We start from the raw sequence: 25833 nt of genomic DNA, 5'->3' as shown, positions 1-25833 counted from the left end.
GATGAGGTCATGGCTAAAATCAGACGGGTGCTATCTCATGCTTCAGTTATGTCATTTTCGCTGCATTATATACAATGTTGGAGTACCCTCAAACTTTTTTTTTTAGAAAAAAAGTGCTGACTAACACCTTGTGAAATGCCCACTGCAAGACAATCAGATTAATAAGAGGCGATAAAGTGGCTTACCGACAGTCGTTTCTGCTATGCATCATTCGTAAATGGAACGAGGGAAGAGGGATAAAGCAGGCCGGAGTGGCCGTGCGGTTCTAGGCGCTACAGTCTGGAACTGAGTGACTGCTACGGTCGCAGGTTCGAATCCTGCCTCGGGCATGGATGTGTGTGATGTCTTTAGGGTAGTTAGGTTTAAGTAGTTCTAAGTTCTAGGGGACTGATGGCCTCAGAAGTTAAGTCCCATAGTGCTCAGAGCCATTTGAACCATTTGAAGAGGGATAAAGCTAATGCTACCAGAAGTATCATTCGCTACAGACTGAAAGCTGGCTTGCAGTGTGTTGATATAGGTGATATATCGGCACGTATCCACAAAAAGAGCAGTGGTCAAAAATTTTGAGCTGTGTGGTCTGGTCATTTCCACTATATTCTTTACTGAGAACAATATCACAAGTGTGACATATTGCATTTAGACTGTGATCAATACATATTTACAATTTCTGGACCTACAGGTACTACCATTTCTGGTTCACAAGTAAAGGCACTGTCAACAGGCTGCGTGTCACGGTCGAGGGCAGCTTCCAAGCTAACACCAGGCGGTGCAGTGTATGTCGCTTCACTGTGGCCACCGGTCACGCCCACCTTATGATTACCAGAGTGTTCACCTACGCGCCTCCAGTAACTAATGGCGTCAGTAAAAGAGCTCCGACAGATGGTACCATTCGCTACAGACTGAAAGCTGGCTTGCAGTGTGTTGATGTAGGTGATATATCGGCACGTATCCACAAAAAGAGCAGTCATCAAAAATTTTGAGCTGTGTGGTATTGTTATTTCCGCTATATTCTTTACCAAGTACAATAGCACAATTAGACTGTAATCAATACATATGTACAATTTCTGGACCTACAGGTATTACCATTTCTGGTTCACAAGTAAAGGCACTGTTAACAGGCTGCGTGTCACGGTCGAGGGCAGCTTCCAAGCTAGCACCAGGCGGTGCAGTGTATATCGCTTCACCAGGTGGTGCAGTGTACATCGCTTCACTGTGGCCACCAGCGATGACCACCTTAGGATTACCAGAGTGTTCACCTACGTGCCTCCAGTAACTAATAGCGTCAGTAAAAGAACTCCGACAGATGGTACACTCGTAAAACAATGCACTACTAAAGGCACTGTTGTCGTCGGGCAACGGCGGAGCAGCCAGCGACGAACTGGCGTGCTCCCGGACGTGGCTGACGGTGTCGAAAGTCACGGGACTGAGTCCGTAGTCGCGGCCAGCAGTGAGGTGCGTCTTCCGGTGAGCCACCAGGTTCCCACTGCGCCGGAAGCCCTTGCCGCAGGTCTCGCAGGTGTACGGCCGCTCTTCGCTGTGGACCGTGTAGTGGCTCCTCAAGTTGGCCGCAGAGTTGCACAGCTTCCCGCACACCTCGCACGAGTGGGTGCTCTCGCCCGTGTGGACCTTGCGGTGGGCTTCGGCGTTGTGCCGGAAGCGGAACCGCTTGCCGCAGACGTCGCAGGAGAACTGCTTCGGGGTGGTGTCGAGCCCGCACTTGTGCGCGCAGAGGCTGCTCTCCCACTTGAACCTCCTGTGGCAGCTCGCGCACTCGAAAGTCCTGGCCACTGTGTGGACGGACACGTGCCTCTTGAGCGAGGACGCGCGCGCGAAGTCCCTGCCGCACACCTTGCACACGTAGGGCTTGTCGTGCCGGCACGCCCGGCCCCCGGCGCCGCCGTCGCCGCACACGTCGCACGGCTTCCGCTTCTTGCTCTCGTGCACCCGCAGGTGCCGCTTGAGCGCGAACGGGTCCGCGAAGGACCTGCCGCACTTGTCGCACGAGAAGGGGCCGGCGGCGCAGGTGTTGTGGGTGCGGTGCTCGCGCAGGCCGTCCTCGTCGCGGAAGGACCTGCCGCAGGTGTCGCAGGCGAACGGGTGGTCCCTCGAGTGCACCGCCTTGTGCCTGTTGAGGCCGGTGCGGTCCGTGAAGGTCCGGCCGCACACGTCGCAGCTGAAGGGCCGGTAGCCGGTGTGCTGGCGCAGGTGGATCTGCAGGTGCACCGACTGCCGGAACGCCTTGCCGCACACCTCGCAGCCGTACGGCCGCTCGTCCGAGTGCAGCCGCTTGTGGATCGTTAGGTGCACCTGCAATAAATCGAGACAACTGCTAGTTCCTTTGTTAAAAATTTTACAGTACCAGTATAACTGTGTATCGCTAGGCTCTACTGACGAGTGTCAGAAAACAGGATGGAGCAAAACTGTACACAATCTTAACACCAAAACGTGTTGTCTAGACGATATTTTCATACTTACACATGTAACAGAAAAATGTACTGAGGGGCCAAACAGTTGATTTAACATAAGTAGACTTACCTAGCTGGGTGACACACGTGTCTTAATCAAGCTGTGTATACGCATTAGGAAAAATGATGTCTTAATATCTCACATTCATTAGACCCTTACACAGGGTGTTACAAAAAGGTACGGCCAAATTTTCAGGAAACATTCCTCAAACACAAAGAAAGAAAATATGTTATGTGGACATGTGTCCGGAAACGCTTACTTTCCATGTTAGAGCTCATTTTATTAATTCTCTTCAAATCACATTAATCATGGAATGGAAACACACAGCAACAGAACGTACCAGCGTGACTTTTTCAAAATGTCCTCCGTTAGCGAGGATACATGCATCCACCCTCCGTCGCATGGAATCCCTGATGCGCTGATGCAGCCCTGGAGAATGGCGTATTGTATCACAGCCGTCCACAATACGAGCACGAAGAGTCTCTACATTTCGTACCGGGGTTGCGTAGACGAGAGCTTTCAAATGCCCCCATAAATGAAAGTCAAGAGGGTTGAGGTCAGGAGAGCGTGGAGGCCACGGAATTGGTCCGCCTCTACCAATCCATCGGTCACCAAATCTGTTCTTGAGAAGCGTAGGAATACTTCGTCTGAAATGTGCAGGAGCTCCATCGTGCATGAACCACATGTTGTGTCGTAAAGGCACATGTTCTAGCAGCACAGGTAGAGTATCCCGTATGAAATCATGATAACGTGCTCCATTGAGCGTAGGTGGAAGAACATGGGGCCCAATCGAGACATCACCAACAATGCCTGCCCAAACGTTCACAAAAAATCCGTGTTGATGACGTGATTGCACAATTGTGTGCGGATTCTCGTCAGCCCGCACATGTTGATTTACAATTTGATCATCAGAATCGAGGAAGTACAGTACATACTGACAAAACTAAAATGAGCTCTAACACGGAAATTAAGCGTTTCCGAACACATGTCCACATAACATCTTTTCTTTATTTGTGTGTGAGGAATGTTTCCTGAAAGTTTGGCCGTACCTTTTTGTAACACCCTGTATTGTGGAGGCACGAATTAGTGAAAGTGGGCAACGTGATACCTGAATAACTCCAAATCTGTGATAGACTTCGACTGTTTTGTCGACTGGCTCCTCTATTGTTTAAGACGTATTGGAAGAAGTATTAAACACATGGCTTGTACACCTCCTACGTGATGTACGGGCAAAATTGCAACTTGGCACGGAGACAAAAAGTCTGCACACTTCGGGGACCAGACGCACTGACACAATGACATGGGTATACAATCGGCAACAAACAGCTTAAATTTCATGAATGGTGTAGTCAGGCAAAGGAAAAAGGTCATGTTTTGTTTCAGTAATGACGGTATTTAGGCCAATGCAGTCTAGGCAGCTGCCTATGGCGGCGGATTTTATACGCTGTTACTGTTTTTTTTTAACATTTCATTCACCATCTTGTAAAGGAGTGCGGACTTAAACCACAATGAAATGGGTATAGCATCGGCAACAAACAGTTTAACCCTAGAACGGCCGGGCGAAAACTAATGTCAAGAATGGTCGGGCTGGGTCTGTTGGACCCAATAAATAAATCACTTGTAACAAATGACAAATAGTATGTTTAGATCAAATGTCGAATTTTTATTTTGATTACGTACTACTAAATGCTACAGTGACATTAGTTCAGCTTTCTGAACTGAAACATATACATTTTTGTAGTACTAAATGTCAGTAAACTGAAAATACAAGTAAATTTGACTGAAATAAGTATATAAATGAGAGTAACTTGTAGGAGTAAGAAGCAAAAATGATGAACTTTCGTTGCATAAATGGAAATCACGAATTTGAAGAATAGTTCGTGAAATATCTTCCTCTACAGTTATCACTTTTCAAAACAGTCGCCGCAAACCATTTCTGCATGCGTCAAGCATAATCACAATTTCCAAACTTTGCAAAAGTATTTAGTTTTGCTGTCCTTGCATTTGTAGCATCTTCCCCTTTTCCCTGATTGTGGATCTTCGACTATTCTTTCTTCTTCGGTAGTGGAGAGGTTACAGGCGAGCCTGCGAATATCGGGCGGCGGGATGTTGGGTTGGGTTGCGCGCATTGTCAAGTATAGTGTTATGAGAGACTTTCCTAGTGTTCTGAGGTATTCTCGTCTAACTGATACATTTTTTGTTTTGTTTTGAACACAATGGAGCCATTGAGAGCTGCAGTGTTCAACAACTGAAAAAAGAGATGCAGAGGCCACCGTCTTGTCCCTCCAGCAACAGTATATTCACCACACATAGCATCAACGGCGTCTACGCCGCTCTTGGTTTTGTTGTAGTACGTTATTATACTTGGTTTTTTCTTTCCACCACTGTCACTGGCAATTTCATTGTCATGGTGCATTGACGACAAAAGGAGTACTGATTTGTTCCGTTTTGTTACATATGGAAGTAATGTGACATCTTCCTGAAATCCAAACATGCTTGAGTACTCTTCCTTAGACTTTTTGGGTAAAAAGTCAAACGGTAGTTCCGGCTTATTTTTTTTAACGGACTAACAACAGTAATATTCTTTTATTGCAATAGTTTTTTGACGATTGAGTAAGAAGTAAACCAATAAACTATCGTCAGATTTCTTCCAGACCCTTTTACTCGGGTCATCTGCCTTATTATTGTACGGTCCTTGGAGTTGTGCACCTGCATAAACTTCCAAATGTTTTAAGTAGTACGTTTTAGAACAAGCCAGGATGAAGACCTTGATCCCATACTTGGCAGGTTTATTTGGGACATACATCCTGAACCTGCACCTGCCTCTGTATGGAACGAGCATTTCGTCCAAAGTAACGTTTTCTGACGGAGCAAAATATGCTTTGCAGTTGGAGACAAACATATTAAGAATGGTTCTTATGGCAGCAAGGTTATCTTGTGCTTTCTTTCTTCCCTTGTATTGATGTTGTCACACCTGATATGACGAGTCAAAAATCTGAACCTCTTCATCGACATACTGGCACGAAAGATTTCTATTCCTGTCCCATCTGCATTCCAAAAGTCTTCAATATTCATTTTACCGCGATGCAATGTCCCAGCTAAGTAAAGCGGGCCAAAATATGCCTTCAGTTCATCAAAACTGGTAGGCCTAGTCATGTCCAGGTCACTTGCATAATTGTTTTGAACTGAATCAATATAGATATTGGTTGATTCAAGAACTGTATCAATCAATGCATTGCTAAGAAATAACTGCCATGATTCTAGCGGTGAATGTACATCCATCGCAGATCGAATACTTCCATGCAAATGCATTGTAATTATGTTGTGACGTCTTGTTCGAACGCTTTATGCGAAACACGTTTTTCGCCATTTAGTTGCTTCATTCCTTCCTTTGTAATAGCGTATAGGTGACGTACCTGAGACAGTTAGAGGAGCTTTACTTGAATCAGCAATAGCAGGTGCATCGGTGTCGGCAGATGACTGAACATCTTCCTCTTCATCAGCACTTATTTTACTATTGCTGTCATGATAACTGTTTATTTCGAAGTCTGGGTCCGCATCAGAATCGTCTGCTTCAGTCTGATCATCATACAAAATTTTGCAAATTTCACTGTAAGAAAGACTTTCTCTTGCCATGCAGACTACTGATAATGACAATTCGGTGTTGAAATGAAATGTCGTGCGGCTATGGCCTCCCGTCGGGTAGACTGCTCGCCTGGTGCAAGTCTTTCGATGTGACGCCACTTCGGCGACTTGCGCGTCGATGGGGGTGAAATGATGATGATTAGGACAACACAACACCCAGTCCCCGAGCGGAGAATATCTCCGACCCAGCCGGGAATCGAACCCGGGCCCTTAGGATTGACAGTCTGTCGCGCTGACCACTCAGCTACCGGGGGCGGACAATTCGGTGTTGGGACACCACATATAGTGCACAAAAGAACTAGTTACTCAATGATACACAAAAATAAAAATGGGGTTGCACCGGCAGAAAGTAGTTACGTAACCGGTCGGGCTGGGTCTGACAGACCCGCTCGCTTTTTGAAAGACTTTCAAACAATGACTAAACAAAGAAAAACCTTATTCACGACAATAATGCTTTCTCTCGGCTGTTTCAGGAAGGTATCAGGGCGCTCGAGTCAAATCAGCAACTATAAGAATATAAATTCAGTGAAACAAAAACCAGTGGGTCTCACAGACCCAGCCGGACCGTTCTAGGATTAAATTTAATGATTGGTATTTCAGGCAACGGGAAAAGGTCAGGCTTTTGTTTCAGTAATGACAGTATGTCGTGACATTATGGCCATTATTCACTTTATATAGCGTCGTACCTTCTCATGAGATATATAGGTAAGGAAGGCAAATCTCGTTGCTCGCAATTAAGCTTTGTGGTGGGACACGCCGTTAACACTGTCATATGAGTAGGTTGCGTCGCCACTCAACAATGCCCACTCAAACTTCAAATTCTGAGAAAATGCCGCCACTCATTCTAACAGCTGGTCACATTGTAACATTTGATACTGTACTTGTTTAGTGTTTAGGTTGTGATTTGTATTTTAGTACTAATTTAAATGAGTAACATTTGCAGAAAAGTAACTAACTCTCAGTACCGAAAACTCTGGAAAGTTAAGGTGATAAAGAAAGAGCAAATTGTGAGAAAGAGTGCGAAAGTCGACATGTTGTTTAAAAATCGAACACTGCCAGCTAGTCCCAACTCGAGTTCGAGTCTAGGAACATCAGAGTGTAATAATGTGGTCAAAATAGAGCGGCTTGTAGTTTACCTGAATCAGGCGTTCCCTATATTACAAACAATAACCATGACGCAGGAACAGTTATTTCCGCAAACCTAATGGACGCTCACAAAGTGAATAATGATAGTGGTTCAGTTTATGACGATCCTGCACATTGGATAAACAATAAATTGCTTCCAGATCATATTTCTAAACAAGTTCATGTGGCACAGAATATGGGTTGTGATTTGAGTAAATCAAGCAGGCAATATACTGGCTTTTCGAGGTACTTGAATATAGACTGGTTTCTGAGAACCATGAAGAATGGTGAGAAACAACAGGCTATTTTTAGTATACCGTACTCTCAAAACAAGAGTAGTGCATTTTCTGTCTCGTGAGTATTATTTAATGGAACATCATAGTTTGCAAAACCTGATCAGGGATTTAATGACTAGAAAATCGGTCAATCCCGATTAACTGCCCATGAAAATTCAGCGGAACACAGAAAATTCCAGGTAAGTTTAAAAGATACAGGACAAATCACGGGGTTAATAGATAAGAAATTAACATCTCAGCTTCATACAGAGATAAAATATTAGCGGGACGTGTTAAAAATGGCTGTTGCTGTGGTCAAGGACTATTCCACACAAGTCCTAATGCTCAGAGGTCACAACTATGGATTTGTGTGAAGACACTATGGAAATTTCGAGATAGCAGGATTCGATCCCTTTCTACCTAAACACATAGAACTTTTAGTTGAAAACGGAGCACATCATATGCGTAGAGCTTATGTCAGTTCTGGGAGAAATGGCTGTGAGCACTATGGGACTTAACACCTGAGTCCCCTAGAACTACTTAAACCTAACTATCCTAAGGACATCACACACAACCGTTGCCGAGGCAGGATTCGAACCTGCGACCGTAGCGGTCGCGCGGTTCCACACTGAAGCGCCTAGAACCGCTCGGCCACCAGCGTCCGGCGGGTGAATGCGTTCCTGGCTATTATAGACAGCTTGATATTTGAATAGGAGAAACCAAAAAATCGTTGGAGGAGTTTTGAAGCAATTTTGAGTTCATAAATAATTTTTCTGAACGAGGCAAGCGTGAACTATTGAAATGTGTTAGAGAAGACGACTTGCAAAAAGTTTTGAATGATGGAGTAATTCAGTTTTAAGCATACGTGTCGAGCAAAGACAAAAAGCTCCTCCCCCCCCCCCCCCCCCCTTAATACTTTGTATAGGGCGTTGCTTGAAAACCACGTTCCCAATTTGGAGACTGAACTACGCACATTTTTGTCAACAGCTGAAACCAGCCGAGTGCTCTTCCTCATTCCTTACAAGACTCAAGAATTATTCGCGGTCGGCCATGTCGCAGGAGCGAGTAACAATCTTGCCGTCCTCTCCACAAATTTTAACATAACATAGCAACTAAACTACGAAGATGTGGTCGACAAATTTCCTACAAAGAAAGTACGCTGCGAACAGCTTTGACTTGAGTATGGTGAGCTTAGTATGCATGTATTTATTATTATTTTCAGCGGCAGCAGTAGTTATAGTATTCAGTTATGTACAGACGTAAGTTACTTTGTGGTACATCTATGTTTAAATGAGGGTAGAAACAATTTTTCTCTACCTTCGCTAGAAGACCATTGTTTGCAACATGATCAACAATGGACGATAATGCAACAGTGATCACCAGCTGTGTTACTTTTTCACGAAACGAAAAGTTTTGCGGACTCAGAAGCGGTTTCGTCAACACGATTGGCCACTTGCAAGAAAACATTCACAGGCTGTGAGATCATCTTGGACGGTAAGTATCAATACTGGAAGTGAAGCGACCGTCGGCCGAAGCATGTCTGTTCGCCAGATAATACTGAAGCGGTACAAGTTGCTCTAAACGTCTGGTTTTCAGGCAAGGCGCATTTTCATTTGGACGATGTGGTTCACAGAGAAAATGTACGCTTCCGCGGTACTGAAAATCCGCAAGTGTGAACGAAAATCATCAAGCTCCTAGGATTACAAAGTACGTCGCAATTTCTAGTCGTGGACTTACTGGACCTTTCTTCTTTGAAGAAATTGTGAACAGCGTACGTTATTTGGGCGTGGTCCACAATAACTTCGCTCCACAGCTTCAGCACACAGTGGTTCATGCACGCGGGTCATTTCACTCAGATTTCCAGGTCGTCTCAATGACGGACAATTATGGCTCCCCAATCACGGGAGACATGTGCCATCTCTAACATCAGTGTTTGTGTGATGGAACATACGAATCAAACTGGTGGGCATACTGAACACGTGCTGAACTAGAACAATTCTGCACAGAGCGTTTTCCATGGTAGTACGAGGGCTATTCAGAACGTAGGGAACGTTTTGGCATAAAAAAAAACTAAGTACAAGAAATAGATTTTATTATATAGATCTGAAAGAGCGACTGACATACTACTTTTCCACGTAGTCACCAAACACATTGAGGCACTTATCAAAGCGGTAGACAGGCTTTGAAAGACCTTCGTCGTAAAATTCTGCCGCCTCAGACTTCAGCCAGTGAGTCAGGCCCGCCTGGAATTCCGCGTCGTGATCAAAGCGCTGCGTTGCGAGCCAGTTCTCCATCTGGGGAAACGACTGGAAGTCGCTTGGTGCAAGATCGGGGCTGTAGGGCAGATGAGGGAAAATTTCCCATTTGAATGAATTAAGGAGTTTAAGAACCTTCAACATCGCAGCGCGTCAGCAATCATTGGTTAATACATTAAAACTAAAAACCCGCCTCGATTGCGAAAAAAGCACCCAGTGTCAAATGTTAACCCGCGTAGATAACTAACCCTTCTTCAAAACAACAACAAAACCAACAAGTGCCTAAGAAGACCTTTGTCAATGATTAAAAGAACACCATAGCTATACATTTATAAAAGTAAAAGAAAAGGAAAACACAAACAGTACATATGTACAAAGTCAAAACCACTACATAACTTAATGGTGTACGCTCCACCTCACACCGGCCTATGTTCGATGGGCCATGACCCGCCATAAACTGCAGCTACAAATGGTCGCTCATACAAGCCTGACCCTCTATCTATGCACATGCGCATACGAATACGAGAAAGTTTATACATGGGTCGGGGATCAACGTATATCAAAAAATGAAATGGGTAGAACAACAGACGAGCTAAATAGGAGATGAAACCTAAAAATAACCGCACACGGTTGGTTATGCTAGCAAAGAAATTTATATATGAAGCTACCTATGACAACAGGAGTTTTTAAAACTATACCTAAGGCCAGTAGTTAGCCTGGGGAGGGTAGGGGGGGGGGGGGGGGGGCTGGTGGACGTAGTCTAAAGACATCGTGGTAATAAAGATATAGGGATAAAACGTGAGATGTTCAACGGGCTAAAATCACCTTCATCGTAAAAGGAAAATGAGGATAAAAAGAAAGAAGATGAGCAGCTTGACCAACCGCGCTCGCCAATCAGCGCGCGCGTGTGATAATCCCCAGATCATCAGATTTACAAGTATGAAGAACAAAGTAAAGGCGCGAAAGGGTTTTTAGTTTTTAATACATTAAGGAGTTCTTTAGTGCGGTTTGCCGTGTGAGGCCGGGCACTGTCGAGCAAAAACAAAATTTTGGACGTCATATTTCCTCGGCGTTTGTTTTGAACTGCTCTTCTAAGGCTGTGCAAAGTTTAACAGTACCGGGCAGAATTTACGGTTGCTCCACGTTCGAGAAAATCAATAAGAGGCACACCTTGCCTGCCCCAAAACACTGTCGCCATCACCTTCCTTGCTGACAAGGTTTGCAAATATTTTCTTGGTTTCTGGGGAGACTTTGTGTGCCGCCACTCCATGGACTGTAATTTTGTCTCGCAATTGACGTGTTTCACCCAAGTCTCGCCACCGGTTACGATTCGATCTGGTAATGAATCACCATGTTTGTGGTAGGCTTCCAGAAATGTCAACGCTGCCCCCCATTCTCTGTCCTTTATGGTGGTCAGTAAGCATTTTGGGCACCCATCGTGCACAAAATTTGTGGTAGCCTAGCTTTTGAGTGACAATTTCAAAACAACAAAAGTCCGCGAAACTTATGGAAAGAAAGCGAAAGCTCCGTTATTCTGAAGCGACGGTTTTCACGAATCGTTTCATCAACTTTAGCAACAACATCGTCAGTCACAATGCTCGGGTGTCCACTCTTCTCTTCAACATGAACGTTGGTTCGGCCATTCTTAATCCGAATGCACCATTTCCCGATGGAACATTCACTTATTAAGTTGTTCCGTACACTTCGCACAGTTGACGATAAATATCTATAGGTTTTAGGTATTTTTCCAACAAAAACCGTATCACAGACCGCACCTCACAACTGGCGGGGTTTTCGATTGCAGCGCACATTTCAAATTCGAATATCGAAAAAACCAGACGCGCAGAGACGTTCCCGCTGTCACGGGTGGCTGCCGACTGAGCGGCCGCGCACGCATGTACCAAAATATACGCGAGCTGCGCGCGCCTAGCGGCGTCAGACGGAAACGTCTCCTACTTTCTGAATAGCCCTAGTAGATGCTACTTTGAGTTTGTCATGATGGGAAAGTGTTTATTCAGAAACAAAATGGCGACACATTTCGGGTGTCACATTGTACATACTGAGGGCATACGTACGTTTTCATACATTGTCCTCAGGGGGGTAGGACGTCAAACGAGCCGACTTATGTTAGATAAATTACAATTCTACGGTATAAATGGAACAGCATATGAGTGGTTTAAGTCATATCTACAGAACAGGAAGCAAAAAGTCTCTCTATATGCTTCAAGTGATTCAAAGGAGTTTGCCACTTCTTCAAACTGGGGTGAAATTACATTAAGTGTTCCACAAGGTTCGATCATGGGTCCCCTCCTGTTCTTGATATATGTGAATGACCTCCCTTCTTATGTGAAACAAGATGCTGAACTGGCACTGTTTGCTGATGATTAATCCAGTAAAAGGAAGTCCGATAGAAAATGATACAAATAATGTCTTTGGAAAAGTTATTAATTGGTTTTCTGCGAATGGGCTTGCTCTGAACTTTGAAAAAAACACAGTACATCCAATTTTCTGCTGCAAAAAGTATAATTCCTTCAATAAACATAACACATCAAAAGAAGTCAGTAGCCAGGGTAGAGCATACTAAGTCGTTGGGTGTACATATACATGAGAATCTTAATGGGAAAATTCATATTTTTGATCTCCTAAAGCGACTACGTTCAGCAACTTTTGCAATCAGAATAATTGCCAATTTCGAGGATATATAAATTAGTAAGATAACATACTTTGCATACTTCCACTCTCTGATGTCATACAGAATAATATACTGGGGAAACTCAACACTTAGGCAAAAGGTATTCACTGCTCAAAAGGTTAGGAATTCTTACAACTGCTTCACAGTTCATTTACTCAGTAACGAATTTTTTTCTCAACAGCATGGATCAGTTTAAAACCAACAGCGACATTCATGATTACAATACCAGAAAGATGAAAGACCTACACTATCCTTTGTTTAACCTATCTTTCGCAAAGAAAGGGGTAAAATATGCTGCTATAAAAATTACCAGATGAAATAAAATATCTGACAGACAGCAGTAATAGTTTCAAAAACAAATTGAAATCATACCTCCTTGACAACTCCTTCTATACCATAGGTGAATTCTTGAATATGAGTAAATAAATCTCTAGGTATAATACATGCATTTTGTGCCATTTAAGGGAATGGGATAGATAATAGAAATATTTAGGCATAACACTATAATGTAAAAAAAAAAATTGTTTCCTGTGCGTATTTTTTGTGCATTTGACACGTTCCACATCATACCGGTTTTTCTGTGCTATTCATCAATGGAACACGAAACTACCTAACTAACTAACTAACCAACTTGGAGCAGGAGAGGCATCACAGGACATTTTAATTTCTGCTGTCTATATTTTTACAAATAAATTCATAAAATCTTGTCAGTATGACCAGAAAGGATTCAGGATTCACACTCATAGCAGTGGAAGTTCAAAAACATACCAAAATAAATTTTCTTTACATGTGAAATTTCATCATTTTTTCTCTTACTATTGGTTGGATTTGTTGCTATACGTACACTTTTCTTCATAAGTAAGAGAGATTCTTGGATGAGTTTTGCACTGCATACAAACCATACTTACAGCTGCATGACACTCTAGAATTTATGTAATTAATGAAATAATGAATGAGCTGTTACATTTTAAACTTCATGTTTACAAAGAACTCAAATTTTATTGGTGATTATCTCAATTTTTACTGCAGTTTTTAATACATGTGGAAAATCCTGGGGTTACATACACCTGTAAGTGTGATTTGTATGCTGTGCACAATTCATCGAAGGATCTCTCTTACTTATGAAGGAAAGTGTACTTACAACAACAAATGCAGCCAATAGAGAGCGAAAAAAATGATGAAATTTCACATGTAAAAAAAATTATTTTCTTATGTTTTTGAACTTCCACTACTATGACTGTGAATCCTGAATCCTTCCTGGTCATGCTGACAAAAATTTATCAATTTATTTGTAAAAGTATAGACAGTGGAAATTAAAATGTCCTATGGTTCCCGCTTCAAGTCGGCCCATTTGCCGTCCTACCCACCTTAAGTAGACACGTTTTTTTAGTATAGTTTCACGCTTATGTTGTGAAGCATCGTTCACTGCTGAAATCCCATTTGTTACTCTCAGTGCAAGAAGTGGCTTGCAGGCCAGGTTCCACTTTTTGCAGATCAGTGCAAAAAGAGTGGGCCACTGCTAGGATTCCCTTCTCGCAATACAGAGTGAATAGTGGTGATTCTGAGCTGAGAGTGCATACAGTATCTACATCTACATCTACATCCATACTCCGCAAGCCACCTGAAGGTGTGTGGCGGAGGGTACTTCGAGTACCTCTATCGGTTCTCGTACCGTTCGTGCAAAGAAAGATTGTTGGTATGCCTCTGTGTGGGCTCTAATCTCTCTGATTTTATCGACACGGTCTTATCGCGAGATATACGTAGGATGGAGCAATATACTGCTTGACTCCTCCGTGAAGGAATGTTCTCGAAACTTCAACAAAAGCCCGTACCGAGCTACTGAGCGTCTCTCTTGCAGAGTCTTCCACTAGAGTTTATCTATCATCTCCGAAACGCTTTCGCGATTACTAAATGATCCTCTAACGAAGCGTGCTGCTCTCCGTTGGATCTTCTCTATCTCTTCTATCAACCCTATCTGGTAAGGATCCCACACCGGTGAGCAGTATTCAAGCAGTGGGCGAACAAGTGTACTGTGACCTACTTCCTTTGTTTTCGGACTGCATTTCCTTAGGATTCTTCCAATGAATCTCAGTCTGGCATCTGCTTTACCGACAATTAGTTTTATATGGTCATTCCATTTTAAATCACTCCTAATGCCTACTCTCAGATAATTTATGGAATTAACTGCTTCCAGTTGCTGACCTGCTATATTGTAGCTAAATGATAAAGGATCTTTCTTTCTATGTATTCGCAGCACATTACACTTGTCTACATTGAGATTCGATTGCCATTCCCTGCACCATGCATCAATTCGCTTCAGATCCTCCTGCATTTCAGTACAATTTTCCATCGTTACAACCTCTCGATATACCACAGCATCACCCGCAAAAAGCCTCAGTGAACTTCCGATGTCATCCACAAGGTCCTTTATGTATATTATGAATAGCAACGGTCCTACGACACTCCTCTGCGGCACACCTGAAATCACTCTTACTTCGGAAGACTTCTCTCCATTGAGAATGACATGCTGCGTTCTGTTATCTAGGAACTCTTCAATCCAATCCACAATTGGTCTGATAGTCCATATGCTCTTACTTTGATACAGTTCCCCACAGTCGTTTAATGAACCAACACCTTGCGGAAGTCAAGAAACACGGCATCTACCTGGGAACCCGAGTCTATGGCCCTCTGAGTCTCGTGGACGAATAGCGCGAGCTGGGTTTCACACGACCGTCTTTTTCGAAACCCGTGCTGATTCCAACAGAGTAGATTTCTAGTCTCTGGAAAAGTCAATATACTCAAACATAATACGTGTTACAAAATTCTACAACTGATCGACGTTCGAGATATAGTTCTATAGCTCTGCACATCTGTTCGATGTCCTTTCTTGAAAACGGGGATGACCTGTGCCCTTTTCCAATCCTTTGGAACGCTACGCTCTTCTAGAGACGTACGGTACACCGCTGCAAGAAGGGGCACAAGTTCCTTGGCGTACTCTGTGTAAAATCGAACTGGTATCCCATCAGCTCCAGCGGCCTTTCCTCTTTTGAGCGATTTTAATTGATTCTCTATCCCTCTGTCGTCTATTTCGATATCTACCATTTTGTCATCTGTGCGACAATCTAGAGAAGGAACTATACAGAGCAGTCTTCCTCTGTGAAACAGCTTTGGAAAAAGACATTTAGTATTTCGGCCTTTAGTCTGTCATCCTCTGTTTCAGTACCATTTTGCTCACAGAGTGGCTGGACATTTTGTTTTGATCCATCTACCGCTTTGACATAAGACCAGAATTTCTTAGGATTTTCTGCCAAGTCAGTACATAGAGCTTTACTTTGGAATTCATTGAACGCCTCTCGCATAGCCCTCCTCACACCAAATTTCGCTTCGCGTAATTTTTGTTTGTCTGCAAGGCTTTGGCTATGTTTATGTTTGCTGTGAAGTTCCCTTTGCTTCCGCAGCAGTTTTCTAACTCGGTTGTTGTACCACGGTGGCTCTTTTCCATCTCTTACGATATTGCTTATCACATACTCATCTAATGCATATTGTACGATGGTTTTGAACTTTGTCCACTGATCCTCAACACTATCTGTACTTGAGACAAAACTTTTGTGTTGAGCCGTCAGGTACTCTGCAATCTGCCTTTTGTCACTTTTGCTAAACAGAAAAATCTCCCTACCTCTTTTAATATTTCTATTTACGGCTGAAATCATCGATGCAGTAACCGTTTTATGATCGCTGATTCCCTTTTCTGCGTTAACTGTTTCAAATAGTTTGGATCTGTTTGTCACCAGAAGGTCTAATATAATATCGCCACGAGTCGTTCTCTGTTTAACTGCTCAAGGTAGTTTTCAGATAAAGCACTTAAAAAAATTTCACTGGGTTCTTTGTCCCTGCCACCCGTTATAAACATCTGAGTCTCCCAGCCTATATCTGGTAAAAAATCTCCACCCAGAACTATAATATGGTGGGGAAATCAACTCGAAATATTTTCCAAATTTTCCTTCAGGTGCTCTGCCACAACAGTTGCTGAGCCAGGGGGCCTATAGAGACATCGAATTACAATGTTTGAGCCTGCTTTAACCGTGACCTTCACCCAAATTATTTCTTATTTCGGATCTCCGTCAATTTCCTTCGATACTATTGCACTTTTTATCGCTATAAACACGCCTACCCCTTCACTATCCAGCCTGTCTCTGCGGTATACATTCCAATCTGAGTTTAGAATTCATTACTGTTTACATCTGGTTTCAGCCAACTTTCCGTCCCTAGTACTATGTGGGCATTGTGGCCGTTTATTAATGATAGCAGTTCTGGGACTTTTCTATAGACGCTCCTGCAGTTTACTATTACCACATTAATATCGTCATTCCCTGTTGCGTTTTGCCTACTACTACCTTGCCGCGGCTCAGGAGGCGTCTTGTCGGGCCTAGGGTGGGAATTCTCTAACCTAAAAAACCCACATGTGCACTCCACACGTACTCTGATACCATGGTAGCCGCTTCCTGCGTGTAGTGCACGCCTGAGCTATTTAGGCCACTGTTTGTTACATAAATACAAAGGTGTTTTTCAGTGACAGTGCGTATGTTCACATTTCCGTCTCTCGTTTTGGGTGGAAGTTGGAACAGATTGGCTAGTATCCATTGGCGTGGTTAGACCTAGGATTTCCTATAGGGCCGTAGTGTGGTGGAAGAAGGTAGAACAGCAGGTTGCTGCTAAAGAGTTTGCTAAGGTGCAGAGATTGGCCTACTTAGCCATAACGGGCGGAATTAGCAGCACACCAACCGCTGGAATGGAAGCCATGTTGGACATGCCTCCACTTTACCTTTGGGTTAAGATGGAGGCAGCAACTGGGGCATACAGACTTAGAACTGGCCAAAACTGGGTCTCATTTGGATATCCAGAATCACACACTAATATAGTGACTGAGGTAAATATAGGTAGGTCTGGGGAAATGCCCACTGACTATATAATAACTACTAACTGCTTCGAAAAGCCTTACAACATAATAATTGGAAGTAGGGAGCAGTGGGAGAAAAAAAAATGGGTTCAAATGGCTCTGAGCACTATGCGACTTAACTTCTGTGGTCATCAGTCGCCTAGAACTTAGAACTAATTAAACCTAACTAACCTAACGACATCACACACATCCATGCCCGAGTCAGGATTCGAACCTGCGACCGTAGCGGTCGCTCAGTTCCAGACTGTAGCACCCAGAACCGCACGGCCATGCCAGCTGGCTGGGAGAAAACAGTTCGACACCGTATGGGGAACATCGTTTTTTTTACCGATTGGTCGAAAACAGACCAAGGCATTGGGGCAGGGTTGTATGGGGTTTTGCCAAGACTGGAGAGCAGCATCTCTCTAGGGAAACTGGTCTCTGTATTCCAAGCCGAAATTACTGCAATCAGGGCATGTGTGGAGGACAGTATGCTTAGGTGCTACAAGGACTGCAGCATCTACATCTATTCAGACAGCCAGGCAGCCCTGGAAATCATTGGCAGCTCCTGCAACGAGATCATTTGAATGGTATACATCAGAACATAAGATTTACTGTGGAGGTGGAGAAGGATGGAAAGTTACCCTTCTTAGATGAGCTGGTGGAGCGAAAATCAGATGGATGTCTCGGACATTCTGTGTACAGAAAACCGACGCATACAGATTTATATTTAAACGTGTGTAGTTTTCACCAACCAGTTCAGAAGAGAGCTATGCTGAATACCTTGGTACACAGAGCAAGGACTATTTCGGACAAGGATCACCTCGGCTCCGAGATTAACCCTCTGACGAGGGTATTCATAAAAAATGGATATTCCGATCGTGATATCAGATCTACTCTGGTGAAGAAACCTAGGAAGGACGCTGTTCAAACAGATCAAGAGGACCAACACATCGCGTGGCTACTATTCTGCGGTGCAACGACCAGCAAGATAGGCAGAGTCCTGAGCCGGCAGAGAATCAGACCAGTCTTCAGGCCACCCAGGAAGATTAAAGAAATGCTGCGACCTGTTAAAGATAATCTTGACCTGAGAGTACCGGGAATTTACAGCATTCCTTGCGAGTATGGGAAAAATTATGTGGGCCAGTCTATAAGAACTGTTGCCGATTGCTGTGTGGAACATCAGCGTCACCTGAAATACAGGTATCTTGAAAAATGAGCGGTGGCTGAGTACAGCTTGTTAAATAAACATAAGATTTTATTCGATGAAACAAGACTACTTGCTCACGCTTCAAACTACTGGGACTCTGTCATCAGGGAAGCAGTTGCAATTAGACTCTGTGAAAATAATTTCAACAGAGACTCCGGTTATGCACTCAGCAATGCATGGAAGCGCGCAATTGATAAAGAAGGAGCGCAGAGGGACAATTCTTACATTCGTCGCAGTTCTCCACCTGTTCCGATGGATGGCGCTGCAAGCAACACTGGATAAAGCGCGCAAACAAAATCTATGGATATAGAGGCCGCCACCTCGGTACGCGCCGTTTTCACCGTGACGTCATCCAGCCAATGAGAAGCCGTCCACTGCTTATAAAAGCGGAAGCCTCACTGGTCCACGACAGTCAGTTTTACCCCTGACGAAGATGACGGAGGTAGTCATCGAAAGCTTGGGATTTTATCCAAATTTGATGCGGCAAGTAAACCGAGAACTTTTTATGCGAGATCTAAGATTGTTGCAGATTGCCACAAGGCTCTGGTGGAGCTGGGGGAAGCAAAAGGGTGTACCTAGTGTGGGTCACTGGCCACTCAGGGATCTGTGGCAATGAACAAGCCGATAGGTTGGCTAGGATGGGTCCAAGAACTCCATTTATTGGACTGGAACCTATCTTGACAATCACCAAGGGTATGATCAAATTAGAACTACGGAACTGGCTTAGGAAACAGCAAGTAGGATATTGGACCGAGGTCCATAAACAAAAACATGGTAACTTAATGATGCCCAAGCCATGTTTTAAAAGAAGCTCTGTAATCTTGGGACTGAACAGGAAAGAGATCAAACTCATGACTGGGCTGATGACCGGCCATGGGAACTTCAAAAAACACCTACACACAATGGGTATAATGGAAGAGGACCCTAAATGTAGGATCTGTGATGAGGGTGAAGAAACTGCATCACACCTAATCTTCGAATGCTTGGCATTAGAGAGTAAAAGATACAGAATCTTCGGGACAGCTAGACCTGAAGAAATTGTGTGTAACAAAAAACTGGTAGAGGGACTCCTTGCACTATTTAAGGGCACTGGTTGGCTTTACTAGATGTACAGGGAGCGATACCGCACAATAAACCTAGTTTCGGTGCGGGGAGTGGCGGGTTAGACCTAAGCTGTTTGAGCTCTCCTGTTAAAATCAAATCAAATCAACCAATCCATTGGCGTTATGAAGCTATGGTCGCAGCATTTTAGGGGGTGTGCCATGTTTACGTACCGACTGGCGGAAGCGCTTTCCACACACATCGCAGGCATGTGGGCGGTCATCGGCGTGGATGGTGAGGTGGACCTTGAGGTGGCCCAGCCTGGCGAAGGTGGCGCCGCACGCTCGGCAGGCGAACGGCCGGATCTGGCTGACGGGCGGCAGCTCCGCCCGCCGGGGCCCCGCCTCCCGGGCCACGCCCTCGGCCCCGCCCTCACCCCCACCACGATCCTCGCAGCCGCGGTCGGCCACGTGCCGGCTCAGGCCAACCGCGTCTGGAAACACGTCGCCACACAGCTCGCAGATGGACGCCGGGGCCGGGACACCGGTCTCGTGGCTGAACACGTGCTTCGTGATGCAGTACTTCGAGAAGAAAGTCTTCTCGCAGTGTGCACAGCTGAACCTTTCGACGACCCTCGTCTCATTTCCGCGAGGGACGTCATTTCCGAGAGGATCACTCGCACATTCTGTCACAAACGGATCACTTTCGTCGCAGTCTCGCCTCGATGATCCCGGTGTCCCGCACTGCTCTGGGTAGATTACGTCTGGATGGAGACTGGATGTTGTCCGGTCAGTGCAGTCTGTCTCGTGGTTCACTTCTAGTAACCTGAAACTGCCAGAAGAGTACACACTTTGTAAGTAAACATGTACTCGAGAAACAAGGCACACAGTGAGGTGTAGAGCCAAAAAATCAAACACAGAGTGGAGAGAGACACCCTCACAGTAATTGAGTAGGGCACAGGACACTGTAGCGAGCAAAATTTTCCAAATAAACGATGAGCAAACATGGTTCAAATGGCTCTGAGCACTATGTGACTTAACTTCTGAGGTCATCAGTCCCCTAGAACTTGGAACTACTTAAACCTAACTAGTCTAAGGACATCACACAAATCCATGCCCGGTGCAGGATGCGCCCCTGCGAGCATACTGGTTGCGCCGTACCAGACTATAGCGCCTAGAACCGCTCGGCCACCCTGGCCGGTAGTGCAAAGGTTTCTAGCCTGAGATAGTTACCATAATAATTCGCACAAAAAGCACCACTTACGAGGGCCACTCCAAAACAAATGCACACTATTTTTTTTTTAAATCCATCTTTTATTCTACATGCTTGAAAGTTTTACCATGTGCAGATACATCCTTTAGGAACAATATTTTCATTTCTCCCAGTAATTTCCATCCCTCTCAACTGCCTTACGCCATCTTGGAACCAGCGCCTGTATACCCATACCATAAAATTCTGCCGCAACCTGTTGGAGCCACTGTTTGGCAGCTTGCACAAGGGAGTCGTCATCTTCAAACCTTGTTCCACGAAGAGAGTATTTCAGTTTCCCAAAGAGATGACAGTCACACGGAGCCAGGTCAGGACTGTAAGGTGGATGTTTCAGTGTTGTCCATCCGAGTTTTGTGATCGCTTCCACAGTTTTTCGACTGACATGTGGCCGTGCATTGTCGCACAACAGTAAAACACCCTGCTTTTGCCCATGTCGTCAAACACGACTCAGGTGAGCTTCAAGTTTCTTCAGTGTCATCACCTATGCATCAGAATTTATGGTGGTTCCACTTGGCTCGATGTCCACAAGCAAGAGTCCATTGGAATCGAAACCCATAACTTTTCCAGCAGAAGGTGTGGTTTTGATTTTTTTTTTCCCCCTCAGGTGAATTTGCATGATGTCACTCCACTGATTGCCTCTTCGATTATGGTGAAAAATGTAGGAGCCATGTTTCATCTTCTGTCACAATTCTTCCAAGAAATTCATCTCCATCATTCTCATACTGTTCCAAAAGTTCGCTGCATACCGTTTTTCTTGTTTCTTTGTGAGCCACTGTCGAGATCCTGGGAACCCACCTGGCACAAACCCTTTTTAACGCCAACACTTTCAGTATTCTGCAAACACTTCCTTCACCTATCCCAACGTAGAGCGACAATTCGTTCACTGTGATGCGTCTGTCAGCAGTCACCAATTCGTTAACACTCTGCATATTGTCTGGAGTGCGTGCAGTACGAGGCCTGCCGCTGCGAGGACAATCCTCAACATTGCCCTGCCCGCTTTCATCACGTAACCTGCTTCCCCACCGACTAACTGTACTGCGATCGACAGCAGCATCTCCGTACACCTTTTTCAACCTCTTGTGGACGTTTCCCACTGCTGCGTTTTCACAGCACAGGAACTCTATGACAGCACGTTGCTTCTGACGAATGTCAAGGGTAGCAGCCATCTTGAAGACATGCTGTGACGGCGCCACTCACTGGAACAGGTTGAACTAAGTTTGAAAACAAGCGGGAACGATGTATCTACACACTGTAAAACTTTCACACATGCAGAATGAAAACTGTACTTTTACAAAAATGGTGCGCATGTCTTTTGTAGCAAACTGGCAAATATCCAGAGAATCAAGAACCGTGCTGTGATTGAATATCTTCATTTGAAGGGGATAACGGTCAAGGAAATTGCGGAGGTGATGCGGAACACACTTAAGGACAGCGGTCCGTATTATGCAGCAGTGAAAAACTGGGTGTCCGACTTCATACGTGGAAGAATGAGTGTGGAAGATGCGCAAAGGAGCGGAAGGCCTGTCACCGTTGTCACAGATGAAACAGTGACTGCAGTTCACGATATGACTTTGCAGGGCCGTCGAACAATGTTGCAGCACATTGAAACCACATTTGGAATCTCCCATGCACGTGCTCATGACATTGTTGTTGATATTTTGGGAATGGCGATAGTTTAATTGGTGGGTCCCGAAAGACTTGAATGTAGACCAGAGATGGGAGAGTGCGCAGTGTTGTGAAGAAACAGTCCGCCAAGTTGTAGCTGATGAAGATGGCTTTCTTGCTAGGTATGTGACAATAGACGAAACATCTGAGGCAAAACAGCAGTCGTAACGATGGAAACAACCTTCATCTCCCCCCCGAAAAAATTCCAGGTGAAAAATCAACCGGTAAGCTTACTTGCAAAATGGCGTAACTATCAATGCATCATACTATTGCCCCCTCCTACGCCATTTGAGGGAAGAGATACAGAAAAAGAAGACGCGGAAAATTGGCGCGCGGATTTCTTTTGCATGTCCGCAGCTCGTGGTCGAGCGGTAGCGTTCTCGCTTCCCGCGCCCGGGTTCCCGAGTTCGATTCCCGGCGGGGTCAGGGTTTTTCTCTGCTTCGTGATGACTGGGTGTTGTGTGATGTCCTTAGGTTAATTACGTTTAATTAGTTCTAAGTTCTAGGGGATTGATGACCATAGATGTTAAGTCCCATAGTGCTCAGAGCCATTTGAACCATTTTTGAAGTTCTTTTGCTTTAGGACAACGCACCGGCGTACAAAGCCCTGGCAACACTGGAAACAGCGTAACTGTTGGTTCGAATTATTACGTCATCCGCCATATTCTCCAGATTTCCCTCCACCAAACCTACAAAAAGATCTCGAAGGACGAATATTTGACAATGATGGTGCAGTGATTGATGATGTGAACGCTCGGTTGGACTTGAAATCGAAGACCTTTCATTTGAATGGTTTGCAGACGATATCTGAGCGTACCCACAAGTGCATTAGTGTACACGGGTATTATGTTGAAAAATAAATTGGTATTGTGAAATTTCTGTCATTCTTTATTTGTTAGGCTAGAAACTTTTCGACCCTCCCCATCGTATTTAAAATTATTTGCACCAGCTGATAATCTGTCATGTTAAAGACTACACTTACTAATTAGATAAGCTGTAGCCAATAGTTTCAATTGGGTTGTCAAGACTTTAAAAACCTTTTTTATTTCATTTTACATACCTAATGCTGCAGAACCAGCCTGAGGAGCAAATCTCCATGGTCATGGAACGAGTAAGCACGTCAAATTAACATAATAAAAGTTAATAATAGATAAAATAAAGTTAAAACGAATCTTATGCAGGCAACAAGCTGATGCATATACACTAGCATAATCAACACTGTGACACAGTGATTGGCTTAATTTTATTTAGCAACTAAAAATGTTGAAATGTGTGTGAAATCTTATGGGAATAAACTGCTAAGGTCATCAGTCCCTAACCTTACACACTACTTAATTATCCTAAGGACAAACGCACACACCCATGCCCAAGGGAGGACACGAACCTCCGCCGGGACCAGCCACACCATTGAGCAATCCCCCACCAGAGTAGGAGCAATAATCCATGAGCAAACTCTTTAAGATTGGACATGAAAGTGTGAGTAGTACAGAATTGTTTTAATTCTTGAGGTAGCTTATCGAAACTGGATGCAGATACTGCACGCCATTATGCATGAGAGTCAAATAGGTGCAATCCAAATGCAGATTGGATTTCTGCTTACCAGTAACTAAATGAAAGCTAATAATTCTTGGGAATACGCTCATATTATTAAGAACAATTGATATTAAAGAAAATAAATATTGAGAAACAAAGTTCAGAATTCCCACATTCCTGAACAGAGCTCAACAGGAGGTTTGCTCAAATGGCTCATTTTGAGCTAAAAGTACCTTTTGTAAATGGTATGAGTTGTCCCATACTATAATAACATATGTCATAAGAAAAATAGACTGTCATATTGGAATATCACTTATTGCATATACTGTTCTAAAGGAAAATGTAGTAGCATTCAGTTCTCAAAAAATTGTCCAAATGTGGGTGAAATCTTATGGGACTTAACTGCTAAGGTCATCAGTCCCTAAGCTTACACACTACTTAACCTAAATCATCCTAAGGGCAAACGCACACATCCATGCCTGAGGGAGGACTTGAACCTCCGCCAGGATCAGCCGCACAGTCCCATTCAGTTCTCGAAGAAGCTCCAAAACATGGGCTTTCCAAGGCAGCTTACCATCTGTCTCAGGGGTAGTCAACATTTTTACTTTTGTATCTGCATTAGTAGTAAAATTTTGTAACCACCCACCATTTCTACAGTAATGGTGAATTAGAAAATAGGGATGTAGCTTTAACGTATAAAATTTAAAAAGTACAGTTACGACAAGTTAAAGCATATAGTAATAATTACTTACCAAATACATTATGTCAAAATTTTATGAAAACAGAATGAAAGAGTTTTTAAAACACCTGCCATCTACTGCTCACTGTGCAAGCTGGTTTGCCCACTAGAGGGCAGCAGGGACCAGGTTGACTACCACTGATCTATCTCAAGACTGTGGAATTTGGACACCTCAGACTCACCAATCACACACCCATTCTGTGTAAAAAAATGGCAGTTTTAGTTTTACTTGAATTGTGGCTTAGAACCTCCCTTCCACAGCTTTGAGAGGACCTTTCTCCTGCTTCGCTAATGTCCTCGTTTAATATCTCCATATCAGGACACTACACGCAAAGGTCTTTACAAATATTATCTTAAGAGTGGAAGCTGATGTTATATTTTACTAGAAGTTTCTTCTTATTTCGGAAGACGCTCGTCATCAGTGCTATTCTTCTCTACATTTCCTTAAGACATTCACATTCTCTACAATGCTACAAAGATGATTAAATTCTGTTAATTTCTCTAGCTTCTCACTGCCTATTTTTATATCAGTTTTACTTGTACCAACACATTCCTCTTCTTGGTATTAATTTTATGTTTTACTTTTGTCATCTCTTGATTTAGGACCTTAAGCATTTTATTTCCTTATTTTCCTGAGTTTGCCACTTTTGCAATGTCATCAGCAAATCTGATGCTGTGAACATCAATATCATTAATTTTGATTTCAGGTGTCTTGTCCTGCACTGTTTTTACTGAATCCTAGCAGAACATATTAAATAAGTGAGGCAATAAAAAGCACCCCTGTGTTATCCACCTTCTGATTTTTACTTATTTCTTGTTACCATTATTATACAGTTCAGTACTTTAACTTTTGTACATACTCAAAATTAAACGCTTCACCTTCCAGTCAACTTCTACTTTCGCATTACTTTAAATAATAACTTCCAATCAACCATATCAATGCTTTTTTGAGTCAGGAACTGCTATATATGATTTCGTGTTT

General features: G+C 43.8%; 1 protein-coding gene across 4 annotated transcripts in view; it reads right to left on the bottom strand.

Annotated features, from left to right (window-relative positions):
• Window positions 1-639: 639 nt before the first annotated feature.
• The window catches only part of LOC126426955 (zinc finger protein 436-like), a 273690-nt gene continuing 248496 nt past the window's right edge, over window positions 640-25833 (bottom strand). For all 4 annotated transcript variants that reach the window (XM_050089068.1, XM_050089069.1, XM_050089070.1 and 1 more), the window contains 2 exons: window positions 19879-20476; window positions 640-2307 (listed from right to left, as the gene is read on the bottom strand). In XM_050089068.1, coding sequence (XP_049945025.1) covers window positions 1045-2307; window positions 19879-20476 — 1861 coding nt within the window. In that variant the 3' untranslated portion in view covers window positions 640-1044. The remainder of the gene's footprint in view (window positions 2308-19878; window positions 20477-25833) is intronic.

The sequence above is a fragment of the Schistocerca serialis genome, chromosome 11, assembly GCF_023864345.2.
Source record: "Schistocerca serialis cubense isolate TAMUIC-IGC-003099 chromosome 11, iqSchSeri2.2, whole genome shotgun sequence".
NCBI classification, from domain to species: Eukaryota; Metazoa; Arthropoda; class Insecta; order Orthoptera; family Acrididae; genus Schistocerca; species Schistocerca serialis.
This window is presented reverse-complemented; position numbering and strand designations above follow the sequence as displayed.